Genomic DNA, 25,483 nt, shown 5'->3' with positions numbered 1-25,483 from the left:
AAAATTAAGAACTGTGAAAAGACTCCCAGCACCTTCAGTGCTTGGACCTCAAACTGCATCTGAAAACATCTCCTAAAGCATTTTTCCTATGGGGCTATTTAATCAAACTGTGCCTCTGGTGTACTTATAGCCTGGATTATACTTGATGGCCAAAGGTAGAAAGAAGAGGAAGAAAAATAGGAACTTAAGGAGTCACAAAGGGCTAGAGGAGGCTTCACAGCCTGGAGATGAATCTTTATCATTGGAGCTCTGATTGGTGCTGGGAGGGGAACTGCCCCAGGCCAGTCTGGAGGATCCAGCTACTGTTCATTGAAATTCCACTGACAGAATCTTCTTTTTGTAGTTGGTGCAACTCTCATGTAAATCCACCTAGTAAAAAAGCCACATGTTCCATAGTACATGAAGCCATAAAGTAGTTCATATTCACTCTATACGATATTATGTCCAATTACAAAATATTTTAATGACACCGGCACGTAGCAGCAGAGGGACTATATTAAAAAAATGTAGATTCCGGTTGCTGCCAAACTCCCATCATCCATCCTGTTTGTCATCCAGGGTGTCAGCAGTAGGATTACACATAAAACCCTTCAGTGTTTCCCGTTGAGGAATGACAGGATGACGTGTACTGTTAAGTCGAGCCAAAACGTTTATTACACACCATCGCAGGAGACATGCACTTGCAGCACTTCACACAGTGCACTTTCCCAACTGTAGCTCTCATTTTGAAAACACATACAAACCATAAAATAATTTAAAACAAAACACATATTAAAAAAGGGTTACACTTTGTTTGTTTGTCTTTTTTTTTTAATTTTTTTTTTTATACATGTTCATAATACTGCTTCATAAAATGTATCACAGAAATTAGCTTTTTTTTGACACAGAGCAAACCATAGGAACCAACTCAGGTATTACACTGACACTGTGCTTGTTGATAGTTAGAGGATAAATTGTGAACCGGTGACATCCGAGAGCGAATGTCACAGGAAGGACAAGCATTGGAGAAAAGAGTCTGTTCGGGGAGGAGGAAGAGGAAGAGGAGGAAAGGGAGGAGGAGGAGGGGGAGAAAGAGGAGGAGGGGAGGGTCTATATCTGTCCCTCTCTGATGTGACACAATCCGAGGGTGCTGGATGGCAGAGAGGTCGTTCGCTAGGCGTAGAAGGTTTCCACTTTCACTGCCTGACAGAACATCGTCATAGAGAAGACCAGGCCCAGGATCTGCACAAACACAAGAAACACAAGACACAAATCAGACCTTAATGCCTTTAGATGTCCGTGTGTGAAGCCACAGTGAAATGCAGGAGGAAATCTTCAGTCTGTTTGGCTCATAGTCTGTATTGCAACGTCCACCTGCGCGACAATAAATGCCAAAAAGATGAACTTTCTCACGGCGTTATGCTCCAACCTCATTACATTTATTTCTTGGATAATAATAAGCGGAGCATCTGCACACTCCAGCCAGTGCAATATTCATTTATTAAATATTACACATATTGGAGAGTGTGGTTGCCCTTCTTTTTATTAGTATCATTATTTGTATCTTTGCTTCTCGCTTTATTGTACCCAGTCTCATCTGAAAAGGCAACACACGATGTTTCACCAGATTTTAAACGCATTTCCCCTGTAGCTCGTAGCTCTAAGAAATTGGATCATGTATTAACGCAATATTTTTCTGCCAAATTTTTAACAGTTTCTGTCTTTTAGTGTCTACTTTCTAACTGGTCTGAGTCTGGCTCCATTGGACAAAATGCCTCATTAGTATAACGAGTTAAATACTCAATAAATAACAGAGATGTGTTGTTGTTTTTGTGACTTATTTTATACTTATTCAAGGAGAATTATGAGATTAATGTTGTTGAGTTGTGTATTTACATAATCTCTGATGTTTACAGAGAAGTTCAGTCTGAATCTTTACTCAAGTAAAGCTGTATGTGTCAGCATCATAGCTGTGTGCCAAAAGTGTCAATATCAACCTTTTAACCTGTGTTAAAGGGATAATTCAACATTTTGGCAAATTGGCCCATTGCCATAATCCCTATAGTTTTAGGAGTAGGTTTGTTACCTTTAATTGTCTGTGTGCAAGCTATTTTCAGAACAGCGGAGCAGAGCCGTGAGCTGCTCAGAGCTACGCTACGGAGGCTCATGGGATTTCTTGGTTTCCCTCATCAAACTCATCAAATACACAATCCAACAACTCCAAAACGCTCTGGTGGACAAGTTGTGACCTGCACATTCACCACGCTATGAGATAATAACGGAACATTATGAGATGGAGTTGTTTTTGAGGTTAAATACAGAGACTGCTTGCCGAAAAACTGCCACCGACGGGAACGCGCATCAGCAGTTTTGCATGAATTTACCTCTAAAACAGCTCTGTCTCGTAATGTTCCGTTATCTCATAGCGTGATGATTATGCAGGTCGCAACTTTTACAACAGCCTTTTAGATCTTGATTATTTTTAATCATGGGAGGATGTGGACATCTGATGTCTTCCTAGACATTTCCTGTGGAGTCAAAGAAACAGTAACTTTTATGACTTTATTCTGTGTCTTAATTTGTCTGTGTGTTCAAAAATCTGATTTTGAAGAACTGATATATCATCAGCTATTTTCTAAGACACAGTGCAACGATGTCCTGAGCAGGTAACGAAGTCGCACCATTGATATATTATTTTAGGTTTTATATTACAGTCATGAGTCACACCCTCTCTGCAAGTGTTGTATTCTTAGTTTCTCACTTCTTTTATATTTTGGTGTGTCTGTCAAGCATGAATGTGTGATTTTCACCTGTTCAATCATTAGGCCTTTGGCATAATTACACATTGGGAAACATCCTGTCATGAGATTTCACAAGTGCTCAGGTGTGAGCACCAGATTGTCCTCCACGGAAGAAACCAAGTTTTCTTGTGGAGCCCAGCCAGGACGAGGAGAGAGATGCCTCAGAGAGCAGGTGGACAGACCACACAGACTTCCAGTTCAAAGGGAAGGTTTTATCGGCTCTATCAGTGTCTTTGCCTGCTGCTGAGAGCAGTAAGAGGTCCAAGACTTTCTGACCGTTGAGCCTGTACTGATCTTACTGAGATGTTCAAGGGCTCCGGCTCGGCCCAGAACCGGCTTTTCTACTTAACTTGATGGCCACATAAAATTACATGACACTTTTCACTGCACAATGCGTGCTAACGTTAGCTTCTCGTATTATGAATTTGTTTGGCAAATGTTGCTATCGATAGCTGGTAACTGCAAGCATACAGTAATTGTATGAAGTGTTGTGTTTGTTTGAGTAAATTTGCATAGTAGTAAGTGTGTGTGTGTGTGTGCATATGATTGAATTCATGCAACTGCTATTTATCATTTTGTTTTAGAATAAAAGAATCAAGTATCAAAAATAAACATTTATTTATATAGAAATAATTCCCAACATTTTACATATACTAGAGGAGGTGGCAGGAAAACACTTTCTTTTTAAGAGGCAGAAACTTTGAGTAGAATCAGACCAGAATAGTTCTGTTCTAATGAATCATAGTCATCATCACCATCACCGTCATCACCATCACCATCCTTAGTTGGATTTTAACCAGTTTCCTGTGTTACAGTTAACGGTTGCTGTTAACAGGATTGGATACACATTTTAGCGCCTTCCTTCAGACCCCCCGGTGGTATTCCCATCAGGGTCACAGCTGGCACGTGTGAGAAATTGTGATGAAACAATTCCTCAAGGGTTTTGAACCCTTCTCTCAAAAACTATTTTCGTCCACAACCAGGATACGTGAGAACATTTAGCCTTTTGTTACCATTAATTGGAGGATGGTGGTGAAGTCCCTGTGAATTCACTTTGTTGTCCGCGGATCTGTACAGCTGCAATTAAGGAACTGTTTTGTGTGATTGGTTTGTTTGCTGCTGCTTGTGTGTTCAAGTGAAACCATATTTTTTATAACGCTGTTCTCCATTAATAATTTGAATTATGATCACGAAATGTCTGCCTATTTTCATGGCCATTTTTCGTGATTTTAGTTTTCCTCCTAGCTTTATAATTTGTCATATTGATAAAACTAGACAACAGATAAAAAGCTGAGTTTGTACTGAACATAGCTGAAGAGATAGTAAACGTAGGCAAAGGGAATGCTGATAGGATCAGCTAAAAGAAAATAGAAGTGAAAAAGAAGAACCAGGGAATCAGAGGGTTACGATGTCACCAAATACTGAAAAGAAGAATATGCAGTTTCTTCTCTGCTTTAATTTGTTAAAGCATTGCTTGAACATAAAGCATGAATGCGCTATTCTTTGCATTGAAAGTGCAGCACGTCAGATGTTTGAGTGAAGTCATTCAGATGATTACTGTACATCTTTCTTTTCGGTTTTTTTTATGTTGCTGCATGTAGGATTTTGAAAAGGGGGCCTTGAGAATCTGAACAGGGGACTAAAAAGGAGCCTGCAGCATCACAGGAGCCGGGTGATCGATGCTTTCAAAAACAGCACACCCTCCCCACCCCTCCCAGATTGTCAAAGCACATCACGTACCACTTGGCTGGAGAGGACATAAAAGAATTTTATGGAAAGTAAAACCCACCTATGTGGTCTTCAGTGGTAACACAAGAGGTTTATACGGGCTCCTGCTGTCCACAGAAACCCTACACTCAGCGTTTAATGCAAAAGACACTGGAAGTATTAGGTTTATTTATCACCGCGAAAGAGCCTCCGTCTCCGTCTGAGGCCGGGGATATCAAGAGACTGAATTAATGACTGCTGAAAAAATAATTCACACAACTCAGAAGCTGTAATTACCTGAGTAAGTGCTGTGCATAGAGCAAAGATCCAAAGTGCCACCAGGTTCTCATTAAGCCAGTCCTTTACCCGCTCGTAGCACGGCTGTGGAGACACACACACAGACACACACACACACACAGAATGAGCAAACATTATCCAGCAAATATAAACCCACTGCTTTGATGTCCAGTGCTATATACAATAGAATGATCTACAATTAATAGCGAGTCTTCTGTGCTTGTATTAAGAATCTGTAGAAAACGTCCCCTGTGGCAACACCCTTATCTCCTCCTCCTCCTCCTCCTCCTCTGACCTAATATTCTCTGGGAAAACTTTCTAGAATTCGAGCAAGTCCCTGTCGTCCTTGTTTCCCTTCAGCTGTACAAACAGGAGAAATGCGAATATGAGAGCAGCACATGCACCGGAGGCATCATTTAGACATGAGAATGGGCTGAATTTTTCATGTCTGACATTGTTTGAATGCATTCTGAAGGCAACTCGATAAAAAAAAAAAAAAAAAGTTCTTTCTTTTTTGTCACTGGTACATTTTCACCACCTATTTCAAAATCTCCTTTGAAACTCTGGAAAATGTCCCTGTGTCACGCAGTGCCCAGCAGACAGACAGACAGACACAGAGAGATAATTATTATTAATAGAGGGAAGAGAGCAGGGTCCTCATGGGACAAGAACGTAAGCAAATAGTGAAAAGGAAATGAATCCTGAAAGCAAGGACAGTAGCTTTCAAAGAACACATTAGAAGTGACAGGAGTAGCATTTGGCATGTTGCTCCTTCACGTCTTACATTTGAAAGATGCACGCGCGCGTGTGTGTGCCAAATTGTGTGTTTGATAGTGTTTGTTACATTGGAGAAAAGACCGTCTGACACACTGTAGTACAGGGAAAGGTGCTATCATAACAGGCTACACTGCTGCTATAATTAAATTATTCATTTCTGCAGACATGCCTTCCCGATTGTGCTATTTTCTTTTTTTTTAAAATCTACTTACATCAAGAGGCTGAGTCAGAGCCAGGGAAACCAAACACGGTCGGCTCTGTATTTCACCGCTGCTTGGAATGTCAGGAAACCAAAAAATATATATTTTCCTTAGCACAAGGTGAAATAATTCTCGGCTGGATCAATATGGAAAGTCATGCTGTAAGCCAAATTTAGGACGGCTTTGGAGTTATTTATCAAGCTGCTGCCCGAAGGCAACCCTCCTGGCCCACAGAGCTGCAGCTGAAAATATATATATTCAGATTGTTCTTGTTTGACTTCCACTGCAGACTCTCAGAAGACCAGGAGTAAGAACAACAAAACCAACTCCAGCACAGGGATAGTGCTATATTAAAGGGATAGTTCAACATTTTGGCAAATTGGCCCATTGCCACAATCCCTATATAGCAGTGGGTTCATTACCTTTAATTGTCGGTGCAAGCTATTTTTAGAACGGTGGAGCAGAGCCGTGAGCTGCTCAGAGACAGGCAAGCAGTCTCTGCATTTGCCTCAAAAACAACTCTGTCTCGTTCCGTTATTATCTCATAGCGTGGTGAATGTGCAGGTCACAACTTGTCCACGACAGAGTTTTGGAGTTGTTGGGTTGTGTATTTGATGAGTTTGATGAGGGAAACCAATAAATCCCATTAGCCTCCGTAGCGTAGCTCTGAGCAGCTCGTGGCTCTGCTCCGCCGTTCTAAAAATAGCTTGCATTGACAATTAAAGGTAACGAACCTACTCCTGAAACTATAGGGATTATGGCAATGGCCCAATTTGCCAAAATGTTGAACTATCCCTTTAACAAAGTAGCTCTGTGAATACAAAGCAATATAATCTTGAAGTGGTGATAATTGCACTATGCAATACCATTGCTCTTTGAACAAAGTGATGGTCTCTCCCATGTGGAAGCTCTCATGGCCTTGAAGCTTTCAACCTGAGTGCAGTTGTGTGTGCCCATATTTGGCTGTGTCACTTTGAGTTTGTTGTTTCAGTTCAGGAGGCCATGAAGAGTTTTTTTTATTTTTTATTTTTATTAAATTAGATGAAATGACTGACACAATTCACAAGTCCACAAAATGCTCAGCTGCCAATAGCAAGAGCCAGAAGAATCTACAACGAACGCCAATTACCACGTTTTATTTTATCACTTCTTTTCATCACAAAACTGTACCCTGGAATGTGGTGTGTGGGTATTTATAAAATGTGGATTTTGATAAAAAAAACACCACTCTCATATTGTCTTGGAGACACAGCAACATAATGACTGTACCCACCACTGGGACCACCCAGGTCTGCACCTCAGTGTATTCTCGTGATGTAATTGCCTAAAATAACTCCCCTTAGGTTCTGCAACGATACTGTACAACACAAAGATCACAGACCTTCCCATTTCTTCACCTGCGCCACTGTTTTGTGTGGGTGGGTGGGGTGAATGATCTTGTTGTTACTACCTTAGACGGTATGTAGGGATGGACTTGACATCACCCTTTGTCTTCTGAGTGTTTGGATGTGGAGCTCAGCTGTGTCAGGCTGCTCTGCTGTTGCCATCTTGGCAGGTATATAGTGTGTGTGTGTGTGTGGAGCAGAGACTTTGGTGCTCCCACATGTCTCTCAAAATGGCCAAATTATGCATAATTTTAAACCTTCATAAAATGTTAACAGTGGAGCTATTAAATTCACTCATTAATTCCATCCATCCAAAGTCAGACTGGAAATATTTCAGTGAAAGTTTTAAATGCTTTTCTTAAATTTCAGATATAGATGTAGATATATAGTTTATTTATGGCCTAGGTAATATTCAGGTGTTGTGCAGTCTGAGGACAGTGGGGACAGAGGACTTGAACCTCTCAGTCCTGCAGTGAGATGATACGTTGCTGCTGCAGCTGCTTCTCTGAACCGCCAGTCTCTTATGGAGGAGCATGGTTGGTGATGTCCAACACGTCCTGCATCTTGTGTCTCTCATCTACAAGTCCTGACTGAGTCCAGACTCCTGCCAACCACAGTCTCAGGCTTCTTAACCAGCTTGTCCAGTCTCAGGTCAGACATGCTGCAGCACAGACAGGACACTGGCCACTACTGACTGTTAATGTGCTGCATTTCACTGCAAGGACCTGAGAAGGAAGACAAATCAGCCGTGTCCCTTCAGGTAGGTGGCGTCTGTGTTCAGGGACCGCTGCAGTTCACTGTGCAGGTATTCACCTAGCTGTTTATCAGGCTGCACCACCTCAGCGTCCCTCTCTGTGGTGATGAAATGCAGGGTAAAATGAGCTTCTCCTATAGTATGTTCTTATTTACATTGCAAGATTATCCTGGAGGCTGTTAACATTTGCATATAAATATCAATTGACGATTATGTTGACTTTCTTCACTGACACAGATGAAAATAAAAAGACTGCATTAATCAAAGCACAGCTTTGAGGGAGGGGAAGAGCGTGACAAGACGAGAGTGAGAGAAAAGAGAGGGAGAAGGTGAGTGAGATGAGGGAGGAAGAGCAGGTAGACAGAGAGACATAAAATCTAAGCAAGGACAAATGTCTCAAATCGAGCCAGATATCTGTTCTCACCAGGTAGTTTTCATTTTTATTTTTATGAAGAAGCATTTAACCTTTTTAGAGCTTATTTTATTATTTCAAAAAGTGAAAACTTCCTGTTTTGCTGGGTGATTATTTTGTTAATTGTAAACAACATTTCACCAATTTATTTATGAGAGCTGAGCTGCAGTGGCAGTTGACTGCAGTGTCCAGACAGGATTAGTCATATGTCCTTGTGCTATTCGACACAAACAAAAAAACAATTTACCCGATGTTACTGCCCTGAAGATGTACTGCATGTCATTTCCATGGCTATAGATTCATTTCAACAACATAGTGGTCTAAATTTTAGACCACTATGTTGCTGAAATGAATCTATAGCTTCCATGGAAATAAATGATTGCATAAGACACACTTTTGTTTTTGTCATGTGTATTGTTTGAGATACTTCTATAATTCCTGACACTGAGGTGGTTTTGAAGCTACTGTCGTCTAATTTTTGTCCTCCAAACATCTTAGAATGCAATAGATCAGGGAAATCAAAACTTGCCCTCGAGCCCCCATTGCAAGCTGAGATTTTGAATTATTTCTTGGTACTTGTAAAACCCTGCATATGGCCATGAAAAAACATAAACCTGTCAGTGGCCTTGAATGGTTTTATGCACTTCTTTTTGTTTCCTTGAGTCCAATAGAGACATGTCAGGATCAAACAGGGCATTACCGACATGGATGTTGCAGGCATGTATGTAATTGGAATCTAGAATATTTTAAAATGCAGGCATTTATTGGAAGAGGGAGCTGCTATGCTTCAGTGTGAACTACAGTAACTGAATCCTTGATCTGCAGGACAAACATTAATCAAAATACCAAATAGCCAGATTAATTTTGTTGTCAAAACGTCTGTCACGCCGGAGGAGCCGGGGGAATTCAAAAGGTCTACGTGAAGGCCAACAAGCTGTCACCTGAAGGAGGTAATGCATAATTTTGAAAAGTCTTTCAATGGGTTTTGTGGAACTTGGTTTCAGAAAGAAGTAATGAAAGTACATTTGAAAAGGTTATGTCTTTCATTTCTAAAATTGAAAAAAATGAAAACAGCTGCAGTTTGACCACTGTTTGGCCTTTTCCACTACTGAATGGACAAATTAAAATGAGTGACAAACAGCTGGAGTAAGAGGATTACGGTGGATTTGGAGTTTGAAAGGTTGACCCTGATGGCAACATATTTAAGATATGCCCTTTGCAAGAGAAAGTAAGTTTTTATTGAGGAGTTACTTTATTTACCAAACTGAAGAATGAGATTTACTACGTGTTTGTTGTCGACTGAGGGTGAGACTGATTGAAAAAACTGGTTGCACATGGTTTTTATCACGAAGTCATCCGACAAGACAAGAGTGATATGAAAGACACAGGTAATATGGGGTTTTATAAACTGTGACTGTTTCTACCGGCTCGATCTGACACAATGGATATGGTTTTGGAAACGGGCCCATTTACCATTGTGCTGCAACAACTTAATAGTATCAGAGGCTTTGCAGAAATCATGATGATGGTTCCTCTGCTTTACTCATTCTGAAGCACGCTGACTGCTGTGGCAGACAAAGACAATCAGTTGTGTTAAGTGGCTCTAACATTTGTTATTTGTACTGATAACAGGTCGACCTCAAGACTTAAATTTAATTTTACCACTCCATGCCAAGGCGTTTTATTTTTATCTTTCACGCTGGTGCCTCAAAATAATATGGTAATTATCAGCTTTTGCAGTTGGCAGAGCTGGAAAGCAGATGTGTCGGTCTGCAGAGTTACACAGTTTAAATGTTAAACAAGCAGAAATGGCATCTTTGTGATCCAGAGTAAAATAATGTTTTTTACAGTACTGTACATCCTGCAGCATGCACTGTAAAACATCTTACTACAAGGTAATTATGAGTTTTGGTTTTTAAATTAATCGGAATTTTAGGAATCAGTTCCTCTAATTCAGGTCTTTGGACCTGAAATAAGGAGTTGATTGAATATGCTTGTTTTTTTTTGTCTAACATTCTTTTCATTATTAAAACAATGCCAACTATAATTTAATATTGAATTCAGTCCAATTTAATAAAGCCACTATAGGCAGCCTTGCAGCTCAAATAAGAGGTGCTAAAGTGCATTTTTATTCAAATATTCAAAATCCTCCTGCCCTGACTAAACATAAAGGAGGAGAGGATCTAAAGCTGAACCATGAGGGAGCCGGCAGGAAACAATGAATTGACTATGAGAATGAATTTCCAACACGGACAGGGAAAGTTTGGATGAATCTGATGATGAATCTGAAACACCTTCTCACAGCACTAGTGGACTTTGACGGACAGACTGACTCTGTAACCTACCCAGCCTTTCAGCATGAGTGGTGTGGTCTACTTTGTCAAAGGGTGATTGAAAAGCTGGAGGAAGGCACAATTTGATGCATCAGCTGCCAAGAGGAGATCATTAGTTAAGATGGCTGATTCTGTCAAATGGAGCTGAGCCTCTGAAACCAGACTGGGATTTTTCAAAGATGGTGTTCTCTGCAATAAAACTAGTTTTCTTTATATATAGAAGACTGCATGGGAAGAAAGGGGATTTTGAAGATGACAGAGATTTCTCTTTTTCCAAGAACACACTGCACTATTGTACTTGAAAGGAAAAGGTCAATTGCCATATTTGGAGCTCTGGCTTCACTTAATGGCAGAGCGAATTCTTGGACCAATTATGTTAATGACAAATTTATAATGTGTTGCGGAGTGTCAAGAAAACGGGTGGGCACATTCATGTGGGACACAATTTGCTAATGACTCTGTAGGAAAGAACAGCAGTTGGAGTTTGCCAGGGTGACGAAAAGGTCACAAGAAGGTCGGATAATTTTAGATGTGAATGAGTTTGTAATTAATAGCAGCTGTTGTTACTGTACAGTATGTTTTATATCAACTCACATAAAGCTGCAAAAAAAACGATGCAGCTTATAGTGTTGATCCACACCTCTGCACACCTTGTTCAGCTTTTTCACCAGCAAGTTTACTCTCATAGACATCCGACCCCTTTTAGCAGATCAGGCCCTTTTTTCAACGTGACACTAAGTGCCAACCTTCTTTTCATCTGGTTTGGCAGCAGCAAAGACACTCAACTTGTTGGCTTAACCTATAAGTCTAGATGGCCTATTAATAGTCTAAGAGACTTGAAGAGGCGCACACCTCTAAACCTCACTTGCTTGCTTTTTTTCCCACCTCTTTCTGTGAGGTTTCTTTGTCAATCTTACATAACAATTCAAAACAGCAACTCTGCACTTTGGCACTGTTCTGAATTAAATATATAACACTGAGTATGCAGGAGTAATAAGAGCAGTAAAGGTTCTCTTGATAGTAGTGATTAATTCAATATCAGTAATTATAGATACCAAACTGTCAAATTTGTGAGGGAAGTTGTTTTTCAGTGAATAGATGAGTACATTCAAATCTTCTGGGTATATGGTAAAATAAAAGATAGATATGCTGAGTATAGTGGCAAAAATTATTTGGGGTCAAGTGAGGAATTGGCTTTACCTTACAATTACCTTATCTTGGCCTTACAATTTGCATTTAAATGAAATATGACCAACACTGTGCCAACCTCATTTCTCTTCATTGTTTTTCAATTTTTCTGAATCTGCACCTGAGATGATACCAGTAGACCTAAAAGAAAACGTATAATCAACTTAACGTTGCGTTCAATTACGTGGAAGAGAATATGTACTAAATAATATTGTATATACCACATAATGTATGACTATATTTGTGCCCTAATTTCCCTTCTGATTAACCGACTGCTCGCTAATCCCCACCCACTGCATTCGCGGTGTACAAAAAATCTGTGGCACATTTACCCCTCACACAAAGGCAGCAGACAACCGTCAAATTTGCTGGTTGAAATGTTGCCATCAGATTTTGATCAACTGTAGCTATCTACCACACTTTGCTATGGTAACTCAACGTGCAGTGTCTGTTAGTGTCTGTGAACCAGTTGACCTATTCTAAAGAGGAACTATGGAAGATTTGCACCTTAATTAAACAGCTCTGGAGTAATTGTGATGGTTACATGACTTGTTGCAGGGAGAATGGAAGCTCTCTGCCTTCCACCTACAGTAAGGTCTCTTGGCTGAAAAACAAGCTTGCAAGATCAGCGCCTCCGACCTGGTGTCCCAGATCTCATCTTTTGAGAAACATGCACCCCGCTTTATGACACAAACATGCCCCATAACCTATCGTTAATGTTACCAGCCTTGGTAGACATCGCAACATGGATTGCCTTCTCAATGGTTTTGTTGAAAACAAATTAGTTAGCTGTGAGTTTTTACGATAGTGAGAATATGCACTCTGAAACTGTAGGGGGAGCTCCGTAGAGAAAAAAAGCGACCAAAACAGCAAAAAAACAAAAAACAAAACAAAAAACCCCAAAAACTTCAGGACTATAGTTTTAGGTTCATTTCCTGTATTTGTCGGTGCAAGCTATTTTTGGAACGGCGGAGCAGAGCGGCGAGCTGCTCAGAGCTACGCTACGGAGGCTAATGGGATTTCTTGGTTTCCCTCATCAAACTCATCAAATACACAATCCAACAACTCCAAAACGCTCTGGTGGACAAGTTGCGACCTGCACATTCACCACGCTATGAAAAAATAACAAAACGTTACGAGACGGAGTTGTTTTCGAGGCAAATGCAGCGACTGCTTGCTGAAAAACTGCTCCCGACGGGAATGCGCATCAGCGGTTTTGCATGAATTTACTTTGAAAACAACTCTGAAAATCATAATGCTGAGGCTACATATGATATGATGCTAAAATCTATGTGATTAAAAACATACAATAGCATTGTTTTTGTAAAGGACTATCAGAATCGATATGTTGAAAGAAAGAAAAAAAAAAGACTTTTCTAATGTTAACCCTTTCTGTTCTGTTCAAAAAGGAGGGAGGGAACATTAGTTGCACATTTTGGGGGAATATTTAGATTTTCCTGCCACAACTTACCGCTGTCCACCACGTTCCTGGGTTGTCCAGGCCACAGTTGTCGCTGTACTCCAGGCAGCAGGAGTCTGGCACACGGGTGGCGTTGTAAACCTCAAACCAGTCTGTGTGGTTGGTTACTCCACAGCAGCGAAACTGCACCAGAGAGAAACAATGCATCAGGAAAGTCTGATCTTTCATCACGCTGAAAATCCTAATGCATGATAACAAATAAACATCCTCTCCTTATGGAAACCATTTACTGGGCAAAATATATCATGTGTGAAGCACTTCATCTTGCTGATATTGAGCTGCAGCGCTTTTGTAGGCAACAATCCACATCTCATTTGTCTCACAGCCCTAAAATCATTTTCTAACTCTCCTCCTTCTTTTTTATCTACATCTTCTCCCATTGTGAATCGTATAGATTTTTGATAAGGGATCGTGGCTTTCCCCACAATTCAATTCATCAGTTGGACTTCATGGAAAGATAAAGTGCCCCTGATGTTTTGTTCATTCGGTGGACTAATTCCACACAGGAACAACGCTGCCTGTGCCTCTCCCCACACCAATCCGTGCCTAGAATCGGGGATTATGTATTAATTCAAGACTTAGCTCAGCACTTAAACAGTGGATCAAATTTATGTGCAATTCATCATGAAGTACAGAAAAATTCAAATTACCAGAAAGCGTCTGAAGTAGCCTGTAGTTTTAAAGTTTGAGAACAAAGACCGAAGAATGCATCGTCAGAAAATATTCAAATGCTATTACCTCAGAAAGTTAACAGCCAGTCTGGCATGTGACCCTTTACTGATTTATTGTATTGGCATTTGGCGCCTTGTTGAATGTTTTTACAACTTCTTCTCATGTATGTAGATCCTCTCCTATTCCATAAGAGGCCATTAATAATACGCGGGGTGAACTTTGCCACAGGGGCATCTGCTGTATTATCTATTCAGTGACTCAGCATGTATGAAGGAGGCTGGGGAGGCAGAACAGTGACAGAATGAGAGCTGCCTTTTAATGGTCTTCATCTCAGCCAGACAGAGACTTTATGGAGCCCCCATACATTCGCACTGCACTGCTGATCTGACAAGGAGAGAAAGGTGCACATTCACGCTCGCACGCAGAAGTTTTCAAGCAGAGACTCATCCAGATTCCCCTCATGGCATCGCATCCAGTACACGGGGAAAAAACAAAACAAAAACAAAAACAACTTTTATATTTGCACCCACACATACCAACACACACTCACATACATTTGCATATATTATTTGCGTAGCGGTGTATTATACTGTCATCATTTTATGCCTTTTCAGTTGCATACACATGGGCACGCATTCAGGCAATATGCCTTCCAGGACGCTTGATGCATTGCAAACAGACGACAGCCTTACATTCAGTATGTGCTGCACATTGGCTAATGGAACAAAACGACACGACATAACAGTGGATGTGTAATGGGGGGAAAAGGTCCAAAGAGCCCTGAAGTCTCCGATCTATCATTTGATGTTCCCAAAGGCATTCGCCGGCAGCAGCATCTGTCCTGTGCAATTCTTAAATCCAAATCTCTTTCTCACATTGTACTTCCTTTGCAGAGGAATTCAAAAAAGGAAAATACAGTATATAAATAATACAGAGGGAAAGGAACATCAAAGTGAGGGCTGGAAACAAAGATTACCTCAGAGAGTCTATGGTGTTTGCATTAATCTCTCTGACAGCATTTTACCGCAGCATTTAAAGTAGAAAAGCTTTGCGTGTTTGTCTTTAGAGGCCTTTCAAACATTTTTCCTGGTGCCATTTCTTTTGGATTACCAGTGGTTTTTCTATCAGCCTGATTGTAAATGTCCAGATCCCATTAACGACAAAAAGGATTGGAGTGTTTTATTCAAATTTTACACAAAATGGAGAAATGTAAAATCAAATGGCCCTTCAACATTTGACTACCCCCTTTTTTTTAATTTAATGTGATCGCAGCGCTACAAATGGTGAAACCTCGCCAATAGCAAAAGTAAGCACTGTCACGATGAATAATGCAGTCAAAACGTCATGTATCTCAGCTTGTGACAAGGTATTTTGCATGACTTGACTTGCTAAATGGCATTAAAGTTAATATTGAATGGGCTGCAACGCTCACAACAGACTTTAAATTCTTTTTCAAAGCAGCATGACTTCTGCAAACAAAATGCAGGACTGTGTGTGTGTGTGTGTGTTTTTAAAATCCTCTAGTGTGTGTGTGACTTGTGTCTTACATCAGTTTGTACTATCATCCAGGCGTTGGTCAAACCCACGTTGCCCTCTGTGCCGAAGAGCTGGAGGCCCTTCTTCAGATCCCGCTGGGCGTAGTGATCGATCTGTGAAAACAGGACGGGACAAACATTTGTATCAGTGAAGATATTCATTTGATCTCATTTAATTCATCTTATTTGAAAATTCTTCGGCATCTTGGGCAGATAGATAGATTACAACCATCAGGCATCCCACCAATCCATATAGCATATATACTGTATAGTAAAAACAATATTTTCTATTCTATATTATATTTAACATGGCTCCAGGGAGGTAAAGACCGGCTCTGGCCTCATGCATCATATTATTTACTCAGTGTGCTGCGTTGGCCAGGAGGTATTGTATCACACTGAGAGCGGAGGGCACTTTCAGTGTCATTAAAAAACTGACACAATTTCCTATCCAGAGTAAAACTTCTCTGGAAAAACTTCTAAAAGCCGTGTAGAGGAAGATATAGCTATATTAAAGAAGCACCCTGTATTCACAAAAGAAAATACATTTTGAAGCCCTAATCTGAAAATCATGAGAAAAGGTTAATATGGTGATCAATCATTGCTATTTGAAAAGATAGGAGGGATTATGGCTCCACCTGATTTAATTTGCCGTTATTTCATCTTTGGTTTGAGACAGTGGGAGATATTAATGTCACTGAGTATTGTGGATGGTATTATCATAAGGAGACGTTTCTTTGTCTCTTATAGACTGTACTTGAATGTAAGCTTAAATAGTTATGGTAAAAAAAAAGGTGTTTGACAGGAAACAAGAAGCATGTAATAGATCCAATGAGTTATACTGTACCATGGGCTTCAACTGAAAATGAAGTACACCTACAAACTAGCAACTCAGTTTTTTATACAGTATGTACCTTTGGATGGAGTGACAACTACAGTAGCAATAATTTACACTGCAGTGTTTCCCCTAGCTTTTTTTGTTTTAGGCTCCAAACTAACTTATATCTAGATGTATAGCCGAAGGGGGGAAAAACGACTCGGCTTTGATTTTATTCTGAAAAACACGTGCATCTGCGACTCCGCGCCCCCGGAGCTTGCATTGCATTCATGTGATCGTTTTTGAGGGTGAGTGCTGGTGTTTAAAGGGACAACGAGGAGTTTTGGAAAAGCGAAGCGTTTTCACACTACATTTATGAGCCTCCGCGCGCACCGTGAAATTCTTTGACCGGCGCAATACAGACTCATGTTTTCATTCATCAAGAATTAAAGTCAGAGGTTGGAAGACGATCACATACCGTCGTAGTTCCGACTATAAACGGCGATTCGGCGGTATTATTCTCATGACTCGCCGTGCAGCGTCCGTGAAACCGAAAGTAAGGAAACGCTGGTCGGCTCGTCCAGCATTTCCGCCACCACTAATAACAAAATAACGACAGAGACAAAACGATATATTTATCGAAAATGGGCCCATTAACAAGTGTGGGTAGCGTAGATTCATCCACATTAACGTGAGACTTTTTTATTGTCTCGGAATTTTTCGTTCTGCCGCTGGAGAAACTCCTCGTTGTCCCTTTAAAAATCAGATAGCAGAGGGAGAATAGCTCTGTTTGGTCGACCCGTCTGCAGCTTCTTACTGGGTGCTTCGGGTGGAGGGCTCCAACGGTTTTGGACTAGTCAGACCAACAGGTCTGCTCGGACTGCTACTGGCTCCTAGATTTCCAGTTTTTCAAGGGGGGTGGGGGCTTAAGCAGAACAGAACAGTAGGGGAAACACTGCACTGGTACAGAAGAAATCATGAAAAACCTGATGACTTTCAGGCAATTTCACAAGTCTTCCAATTAGTCTGAATCAGTGTTTCACATGGCCTGTCACTGTGATAACCCCCCAGTGATAAATACACTTTTATCTTGTCTCTGGTTGGACTAGGGTGGAGGGAGAGAGAGAGATAGAGAGCATGCAATGATAGTGACATTAATTAATAATAGTGATAGCAGCAGCAGTAACAGCAACTGTGGTGCTGCTACTGATGTAACTAAAACTGAACGCTAGCAACAGTAATTATCATTAATCATAGTGAAATTTCATGGCAGAGTTGATGGAGGTGTTGGGCTGTCATAATTAAGAGGTCAGGATCTTGTGTCTGATCATAATTACAGTAGATAAGGTATCTGTTTTCTTCTTTGTGAATGCAATGCACTTGCAAGTCAGCACACCAGCTTTCATGGAAGACCACCAGCGTACAGGGTTTCAAGATGCACCATTAGTTTACAGAGTGGACCACTGACTTTCATGGTCACGTGGCAGACCACCTGAGCACCACGGCATCCTTCACACAAGGATTTATGGGAAGGACAAAGTGGACACTGAGACCTGGCTGCGGCAACACAATGGACTGAGGCAGACTGCAGTCGGTTGTATGCTCATTCTCAGCTCGTATTTCCTCAAGTGTTCATATTAAGACAAATAAATTGAGGTCAACAAAGAAAACAATCCACTTTGCTGAACTTGAAATGACTGAATTTGCTTCGACTGATCCGACACACTGCGGGATGTGTGGGTAACTGAGCTGCCGTCCAACAAACAGGGCCACATGCACATCACATGTGGGTTTAGTTTAGAGGCGGTGGTTCAGCACTGTGAATCTAAACAAACAAGATAAAAACATTTAACAAAATCTGCTTTTCCAGTAAGCTCCGAGTCAGAGAAAGCTTCACCGTAGCTGTGAACACAGTCGCAAAGATAAACAGGCTTAAAAACACTAAACCCTTTGCAGCTAATGAATGTGGAATATAATGCTTTAAAATTAGCGCGACACAACCGGGGACCGCGCGGGAGCTCGATACAAACAGCAAACAAAACTCCAAACTCACACACAACCCAGTCATCCTTGTTTACACATGGAGACGGTCAATCTCGTCCGACATCAATCACATTGATCCCCGCTGACCTTGCTCTCTCCTGCACTGCAGCCTTTTAGCCCGTGAAGTGCTGCAGGCGCCAAACACCTTGTTAAATCTGTCTTCATACAGTATACTCATCCACATTTAAACGTGGTAAATGGGTCTCTACATACATTTAGTGATTCTTGACGTTACATTAAGCATATTAGAGGGATGAAGGGGGTAAGTTGTTGCCTGACGAAGCCTTCCTGAAAATTTTGATCAGCTTAATCTGACAGTTCATTTTTAGCAGTGCAGTTAAATGTGTTAAACCGTCCTCCTCATCACCCACCACTGAGTGGATAATCTGGAAACAGATGTCTCGCAGTAAAATTAAGTTACTGGCTAAAGTTGGGTTGAGGTAAGAGTGGAAGTTTTGTTTCATGGCCCCCATCAAAGGAGAATTCATTTTCAAGTCATTTTCTAAATAACGCTCTACAGCTCTAGGTCCCCAAGTGCTGCCAGAAAAATTATGTGCAGCCAGGACCGAGCTCTCCTCCTGCTAGCTGCGCTACATTGCAGTTAAACAGCGAAGTAATGGGGGCAGAACTTTAAAACCGTGACTGTGGCCTCTATTATGATCAAAATATCACTACACACGCTACACTACATCACTACACAACACTGACTGTGCATAAACTCTGTTCATATGAGAGCAGTGTTAACGTGTGTTTTTGTCACATAGCTCTGAATGCTGGCTTCCTTGGTCGACCTTACTAGTCGACTGTCAAGCTTATGCCCGGTCTGCATCGGTGCAGAAAGTGGAAGAAGGAGAATAGTCCGGATCCGATGTTGAAGAGATGGAGGAATATTTTGAATTTGATGGTTGTGCGTGTTTATTCAAACCAGAAATACAGATGAGATGTCTTCATTCATTGATATGGAAACAGTCCCGAGCTCGACAGTCGACTAGTAAGGTCTACCAAGGAAGCCAGCATGAACAGAGCTACGTGACAGAAACACATGTAGCACTGCTCTCTCATATTCACGGAGTTTATGCACAGTCAGTGTTGTGTGGTAAGGCACTGGTGGATGTTGCAAAGCATGTGTAGTGATATTTTGAGCATAATAGAGGCCAAAGTCACGGTTTTAAAGTTCTGCCCCCATTACTTCACTGTTTAACTGCAATGTAGCGCAGCTAGCAGGAGGAGAGCAGCTAGGTCCTGGCTGCACATATTTTTCTCAGGTCTTTTCCTATGGTAGCACTCGGGGACGTAGAGCTGTAGAGTGTTATTGAGAAAATGACCGGAACTCTTCTTTAAGGAGCAGTGTCTGTATGAGTCCTACCCTGTTTTGTTTGACTTTTGTCATACACAGGCATGAACGCACAGCAGTGTAATACTAATCCATGCCAAAGGTTACACAATATTCCCCCCAGCTGAACATGGCGACTTGCCAATAGATGCACCAGCAAAGATGAGGATGCAAAACTGCAAGATAACAAACATGGGTGTAAACTGCAGGAGTAAGGATAGGCCTGTGAACATGAACCAGCCAGTGATTACCATCACGAAGCAATCAGGAAAACAATGTAACACCATTTACAGTAGGTAATGTGATTTCTATGGGACTGAGTTGGTGAAGCTGACTTCACATAGCGGCTCTGTGCTATGTTAGTTTTGTGTTGAGCCATATTTATCGTTTGTAAAAAATAATCAGAGGCCACAGATTTAAAAGGAGGCACGAGGTAAGAAAATAAGGTGATTTAATCATGGCGTGTATTGAACATCTTATTAGGTGTTTATTAGAGGTCATTAACAGGCCTGCAGGTCTGAGGAGTTGTATGAAGCAGTTTTATCATGCCACTATATGGAGAATAAAAGTGCCACGAACCCTGGGGCCAAGATAAAGCATGTGTTCATCTTATATTCTATTCACTGTAATTATATTCAACACTTACATTTGCACAGGCGCTATTCTCTAATATTACAGAACGGATATCATTATGCCAGACTGTTGAAGTTAACAATGAAACAAAAGGGGGCTCATAATGTAGGCAGCAAAAAAAAAGAAAAAAAAAAGATCAGCTAAATGTGAAGAGACAATGGAGAAAATGACACTACAAAGATGTACAGGAGAAACTCAGAAAAAAGGCTGAATTAACATGAACAGGTTATGACAGAAACATGTAGACATGATGCCAATTTGTCCCCCTTGTCGCATCCCAAACAGACCAATTTTTTTTTTTTTGGTCATTTTCATAAATGTGTTTTCTACAAAAAACACATTTAATACAACAAACCACGTTGACAGTTTCCGATTTTCACTCAAAACAACAGCACTGTGAAAATCTGCTCAATAAAACTGCCAGGCACAATTTTGTGGGGGTGTGGTGATGACCAACATGATAGTTGTATCCCTGCTATAATTTCTCCCCCCCAAAGAATTACAATCGTCTTATAAGTATAAAGAACAGAGAAGCATTGTGACATGTTGAGATGACAATATGCGTCACTCACACATTTATTCTCAGTTGTGTTAGCAATGGTTTGTAATTGCGTGATGTTGCGTGTTGGTAAATAAAAGATAAGACACTATAATGAACTTTTGATATTGTAATTGAGTGATATTGCTTCCATTTTTGGTATCTGAGATACTGTACTGTACCTGTTTTAAGCTTTAACTGGTCAAGCATTGGCCATTGAGCCTAATTTGATGTTGCATTAAGATCTGTATACATAAAAAAAAAAAAAATCATTCTTTGAATGCCTCAAAGAGATGAAGATGAAAGAGCATTCTGGATGAAAAGACAGAAGACACAACGTAATTTCGTGCAACCGCATATGAACTGTTGATTTGAGTTGGACTGGTGCTACAGTACGAGCTGCATGGCATCACCACTTTGGCACACGACAACTTGCAAGCTGTCTCCAAACTGATGTAAGGATCCAGCAGATGGACGCCATATTTGCCATTTGAGTGGATGAAAGAAAAGGGTGTTATTCTTCTTCTTCAGTTGTGCAAATAAAGAATAAGAGATAGTGAAAATGTGAGGGAGAAAAAAAAAAACTTTTTATTCAAATCTAAGTAGGTCATTAGTAAAGAGTGACTCCTGTGAAAGCGCACAAGCAGCCTGTGCATGAGCCAGGGCTGTACTTTAAGCTCAGTATTGATGTTGTCCTCGGGACTTCAGTCGCCCTTTAACTACACCAGACGAGCAGAAGATGGGCCATCAATTATTTATATAGCAGGGATACAAGGGGAGATAAGAGATGTACTGTATATGGCGAGGAGAGGATAGTCGGGGAGGAGAGACAGAGATGTGGATTTGAAAGAGAGAAGAGAGATGGAGGTGTGAAGAGAGTGGGTGCAGAGGATGATGAAGGGCAGAATAGGTAAAAGCCATCACACTGTGGGGCTGATGAAGTGGATGTATGACTACTGGACTCCAAAATATACAGCGACAAAGAAGTCCATCTGTGAGAGCCCAGGAGAAAGACATTATGTCTGAGAGGAATACAAGGAGCTGGTTTTAGAGGAGGGGGAAATAATGAGTGGAAAAATGCCTCAATTTACGCTCTCCCCTGAAATAGTGGAGATCCATTACCTGAGTTACAAATGTACTAGAGAGGCAAGAATCTGAGATACAGTAATGTAGACAGAGGTATTAACAAAGAGGGAAGATATGTGATCATATTCCCTGTGGATTTCCTGTGAACATAATGATTTCACTATAAGATGCCAGACTGGATAAAACATGCTCTGCTTCATCCTTCACAATGATGTTAAGTGATTCTATGAAAAATAGATTTAAAAAAAAAGAAAAGAATGATTTTAACATTATTGATTCATACCTTAAATTGCTGCCTTGAAGTTTGAAATAGTTTTTTTGTGGCGCTGACAGTTCTGAGCAGCAGGATAATCCCAAATCAAGGTTAAATTAAATGTTGGATTTTAAAAGTCATGTTTTAGTCATTTCAGATATGTGAGATCTGGTCGTCTCTGTAAAAAAAAACTCTTGGCTGTCCCTAAATACCGCACCGGTCCTCTGCACCCTCTTCACCTACAGTATGGGCTCCCTCACCCACCGGCAAGGGCTGGCTCTCTGATAATACGCTCATTTTATCCTTCCTCCAAGGGAGGTCAGATTACATTCCCTGGACTGCCAACCAATTTGGACCAAAGTGAAGGTTTGTCAAGGGCATTTACTTTGACTGCAAGACATACCATACTCATGTCTGACGAGCTGCACTTTATTTCCCCTGGCTTTGGACGTGAGCCTCAATCTTCCGAAGTGTTGCACTGTATTCGAAAAAAGGAGTTATAGGGGGAATGCCACCCTTCTGAAGAATCCACATGTTATTCCATGCGCCTCAGGACAAAACGGTCAATATTTTTGAACTTAGACGTCTCTGCTCTAAAGCTAGAGACTCCAAAGCTCAAGAACTAACCCTTAAATCTGTAAAGTGGGATGTGGAAATCTTGGCGGTGCTCCTTGGATAATGAATGGTGCAATTTAAAGCCTCTGTCTCTGACTTGTAAATTTGTCCTGGGGCACGGCAATGACATACGTAAATTATTAAAATGTGTAGCATTTCCCTTTAAGTGACTATTCTCAGTCCTTAGCTGAGGCAAATCAATTACAATCCCAGCTCTTCTCCATTCTCTGCTTCTAATCAGTTCCTGATTAACACTTGGCAAACCATGTGAGTAGACAATCAATGGCACTAACAGGAGGGAAGCAGTGAGGGATGATACTTGAACGGTGTTAATCAAGGTGGTAGTAAACTGAAGGGTTTTAGACAAGATGTCGGACAACAGCACAAGGTCAGGGCTCATTGTTTCAGAGGCTCGACAGAAACTCGCAGAGTGATGCAGTTTTTATACTTTTGTAGCAATTTGAATTTCAGCAGAGATTCTTGTGTTTTTAAGTGTTGATGCTTCAAAAGTGCTGAAATACTATTCAAGCAAAACTGAAACACTCAGAAAAACCTGCTAAGACCTGCTCTTGTTGGCATTCACATGGGTCAAATGACAGAGGACACAAACCCGTCACTTGTCCAGCAGTGTGTTGATACACTGCACTGCACGCCAGAGTGAAAGAGAGAGCACGCAGGCACTAAATAAGTTTTAAAAACACACAATGCCAGACTGAGGCCCTGACACCTTTACAGCACAACAATCTGGGTTGACATGTGACCGATCCATTTGACCAATTTGCTTGGCAGCCAGCCGCTCAATCTTCCTCGCTGTGTTTTTGTATTTAATGACCTCCTCTGCAGTTGGGTGTGTCCTGAGTCTGAATAGAAAAGCATGTAGGTATCAATTGGCTTTTATTATTGGGTTGAGACCCATTTACAAGTTTATTTATTTAGAAATCGGACGAAACATATTAATGAACATTTTAAAAGAAAAATGTAAATATGGAAAGAGATTGTAGCCGTACGCCTAATTTTCATCTCCTGTCCCATGGGCAGGTAGGTGTATAAAAGACGAGAAGAGAGAAGGAAGGACAATAAATTACAGAACCTATAACACCACAAAGAATGCACCACAACAAAGGCTATCAGTTTGGGATGACACATGATTAAATAATTATCTCGATATTAAAATTCCATTTGTACGTGGGAAAAGTGCCTGTATAGGGTGCTACACTGTAGGCTACCACTATAATCTATTGCAGATTTAAAGAAAAAAAATGCTTATACCCACTAATTTTGGTGGGAAAGGGCATGATAGCTTCTTTTTTTTTTCAGCAGCAGGTGCATTTTCCCGAAGCCTCCCTTCGCTGTTTTACACAACACTGGATTCATTATTTTTTAAAGTTTTCCTCTCTCTTTTACCTGCTGCTTTACCTTCACTGTAGTTCAGTCAGCCAGGCAATGAATGTGAATATAGAATGTGCACAGAGTGTTTTCTGCTTTTTCTTTTTTGTGTGTGTGTGTCTGACCTTGTTATTCCTAAAGAAGAAGCCTCAACAAGGGAGTGCAGAGTTCTGATAAAGAGATCATCACTTCCCTCAGACTCTGGGTCTACAAGTGGAGGTCAGGCCAGGCTTTTAACATGCTGGGTGAGCAGCACCAGTAGCAACAAAGTGTTCATGTGAGCTGTGATTCTTATCAATCTGTTCAAATAATAAAGTTGGCCTATTGATCCCAAATTCTGTCTTTTTCATAGTGTTAAAAAAATGGCCAACATAAACAGTGAAATGTTCCTATGAACAAGTATTGTCTGTGTAGCCAAAGCCTCCTAGATCTTATTCCTGTGAGCTATGAGCCGAAATAGTTGCAGAAATGATTTACCGTAAGAAAACACATAAATAAACTACACTGTTGCACTGGGTGACATTTTCTCTTATTACAATGGATGTGTGTACTATAGTTTAATTTGATTGAATCCCACATGCACCATGTGGCTTCTGTAAACACCCACTCGCGCACCAAATGTGTATTAATGTACAGCTGAAAATAGACTCCAACAAATACACTGTTTACACCTATTTGATAGTTGTTTGCTAAACATCCAGAGAGTTTGCTACTCTTCCTCTCGAAATACAACATTACTATACAGTTGTGGGTCATTTAAAAGATTTATGTATTTTTAGGAAACAATAAAAGACAGAGAGCTAAAAACAGAGTTTACTGCTTGTTTGTTGCAGTCATGTATTAGAATTACTATCATGACCTCCAGAACAACAAATACTTATTTTTACTTTCAACCTGAACCCCAAAAGTTGTGAACTAAAGTGAAATTGTGAACAGAACTTTTTTATGTTGTGTGTGTGATTGACAGCACCGCACCCACACTGATAGATTGCCTTTTCCAACTCAATTATGAGTCTTCAAAGAGAATTGTTCTGTGTGGGGTTTGGAATCAAACTAGTTGGGAGCTTCTCAAATTTGCCAAAACTATTTACTCATAGCAAAATTGAATCTGGTGATGTTTTTTTTTTAATCACTTCACAATTCAACCAGCCAGTTTTAACAAATTTCATTTTCTCCCCACAAACTAAACGGTGAAGTAATTTCATTTAAAGCAGCTAAGTAAATTTAAACTTTATTTCCTTTGTCATTTTCCCAGCACG

The 25,483-nt window shown here is 40.6% G+C and overlaps 1 protein-coding gene across 3 annotated transcripts in view; it reads right to left on the bottom strand.

Moving 5' to 3' along the window:
• Positions 1–695: 695 nt before the first annotated feature.
• The window catches only part of tspan4a (tetraspanin 4a), a gene marked incomplete at its 5' end in the record, with an annotated part of 148,468 nt that continues 123,680 nt past the window's right edge, over positions 696–25,483 (bottom strand). For all 3 annotated transcript variants that reach the window (XM_084001678.1, XM_084001679.1, XM_084001677.1), the window contains 4 exons: positions 696–1,221; positions 4,785–4,868; positions 13,305–13,436; positions 15,533–15,634. In XM_084001678.1, coding sequence (XP_083857804.1) covers positions 1,153–1,221; positions 4,785–4,868; positions 13,305–13,436; positions 15,533–15,634 — 387 coding nt within the window. In that variant the 3' untranslated portion in view covers positions 696–1,152. The remainder of the gene's footprint in view (positions 1,222–4,784; positions 4,869–13,304; positions 13,437–15,532; positions 15,635–25,483) is intronic.

Source organism: Trachurus trachurus, assembly GCF_905171665.1.
Source record: "Trachurus trachurus genome assembly, chromosome: 3".
NCBI lineage: Eukaryota > Metazoa > Chordata > Actinopteri > Carangiformes > Carangidae > Trachurus > Trachurus trachurus.
Note: the sequence above shows the minus strand (reverse complement) of the source record. Positions and strands in the feature narration are given on the sequence as shown.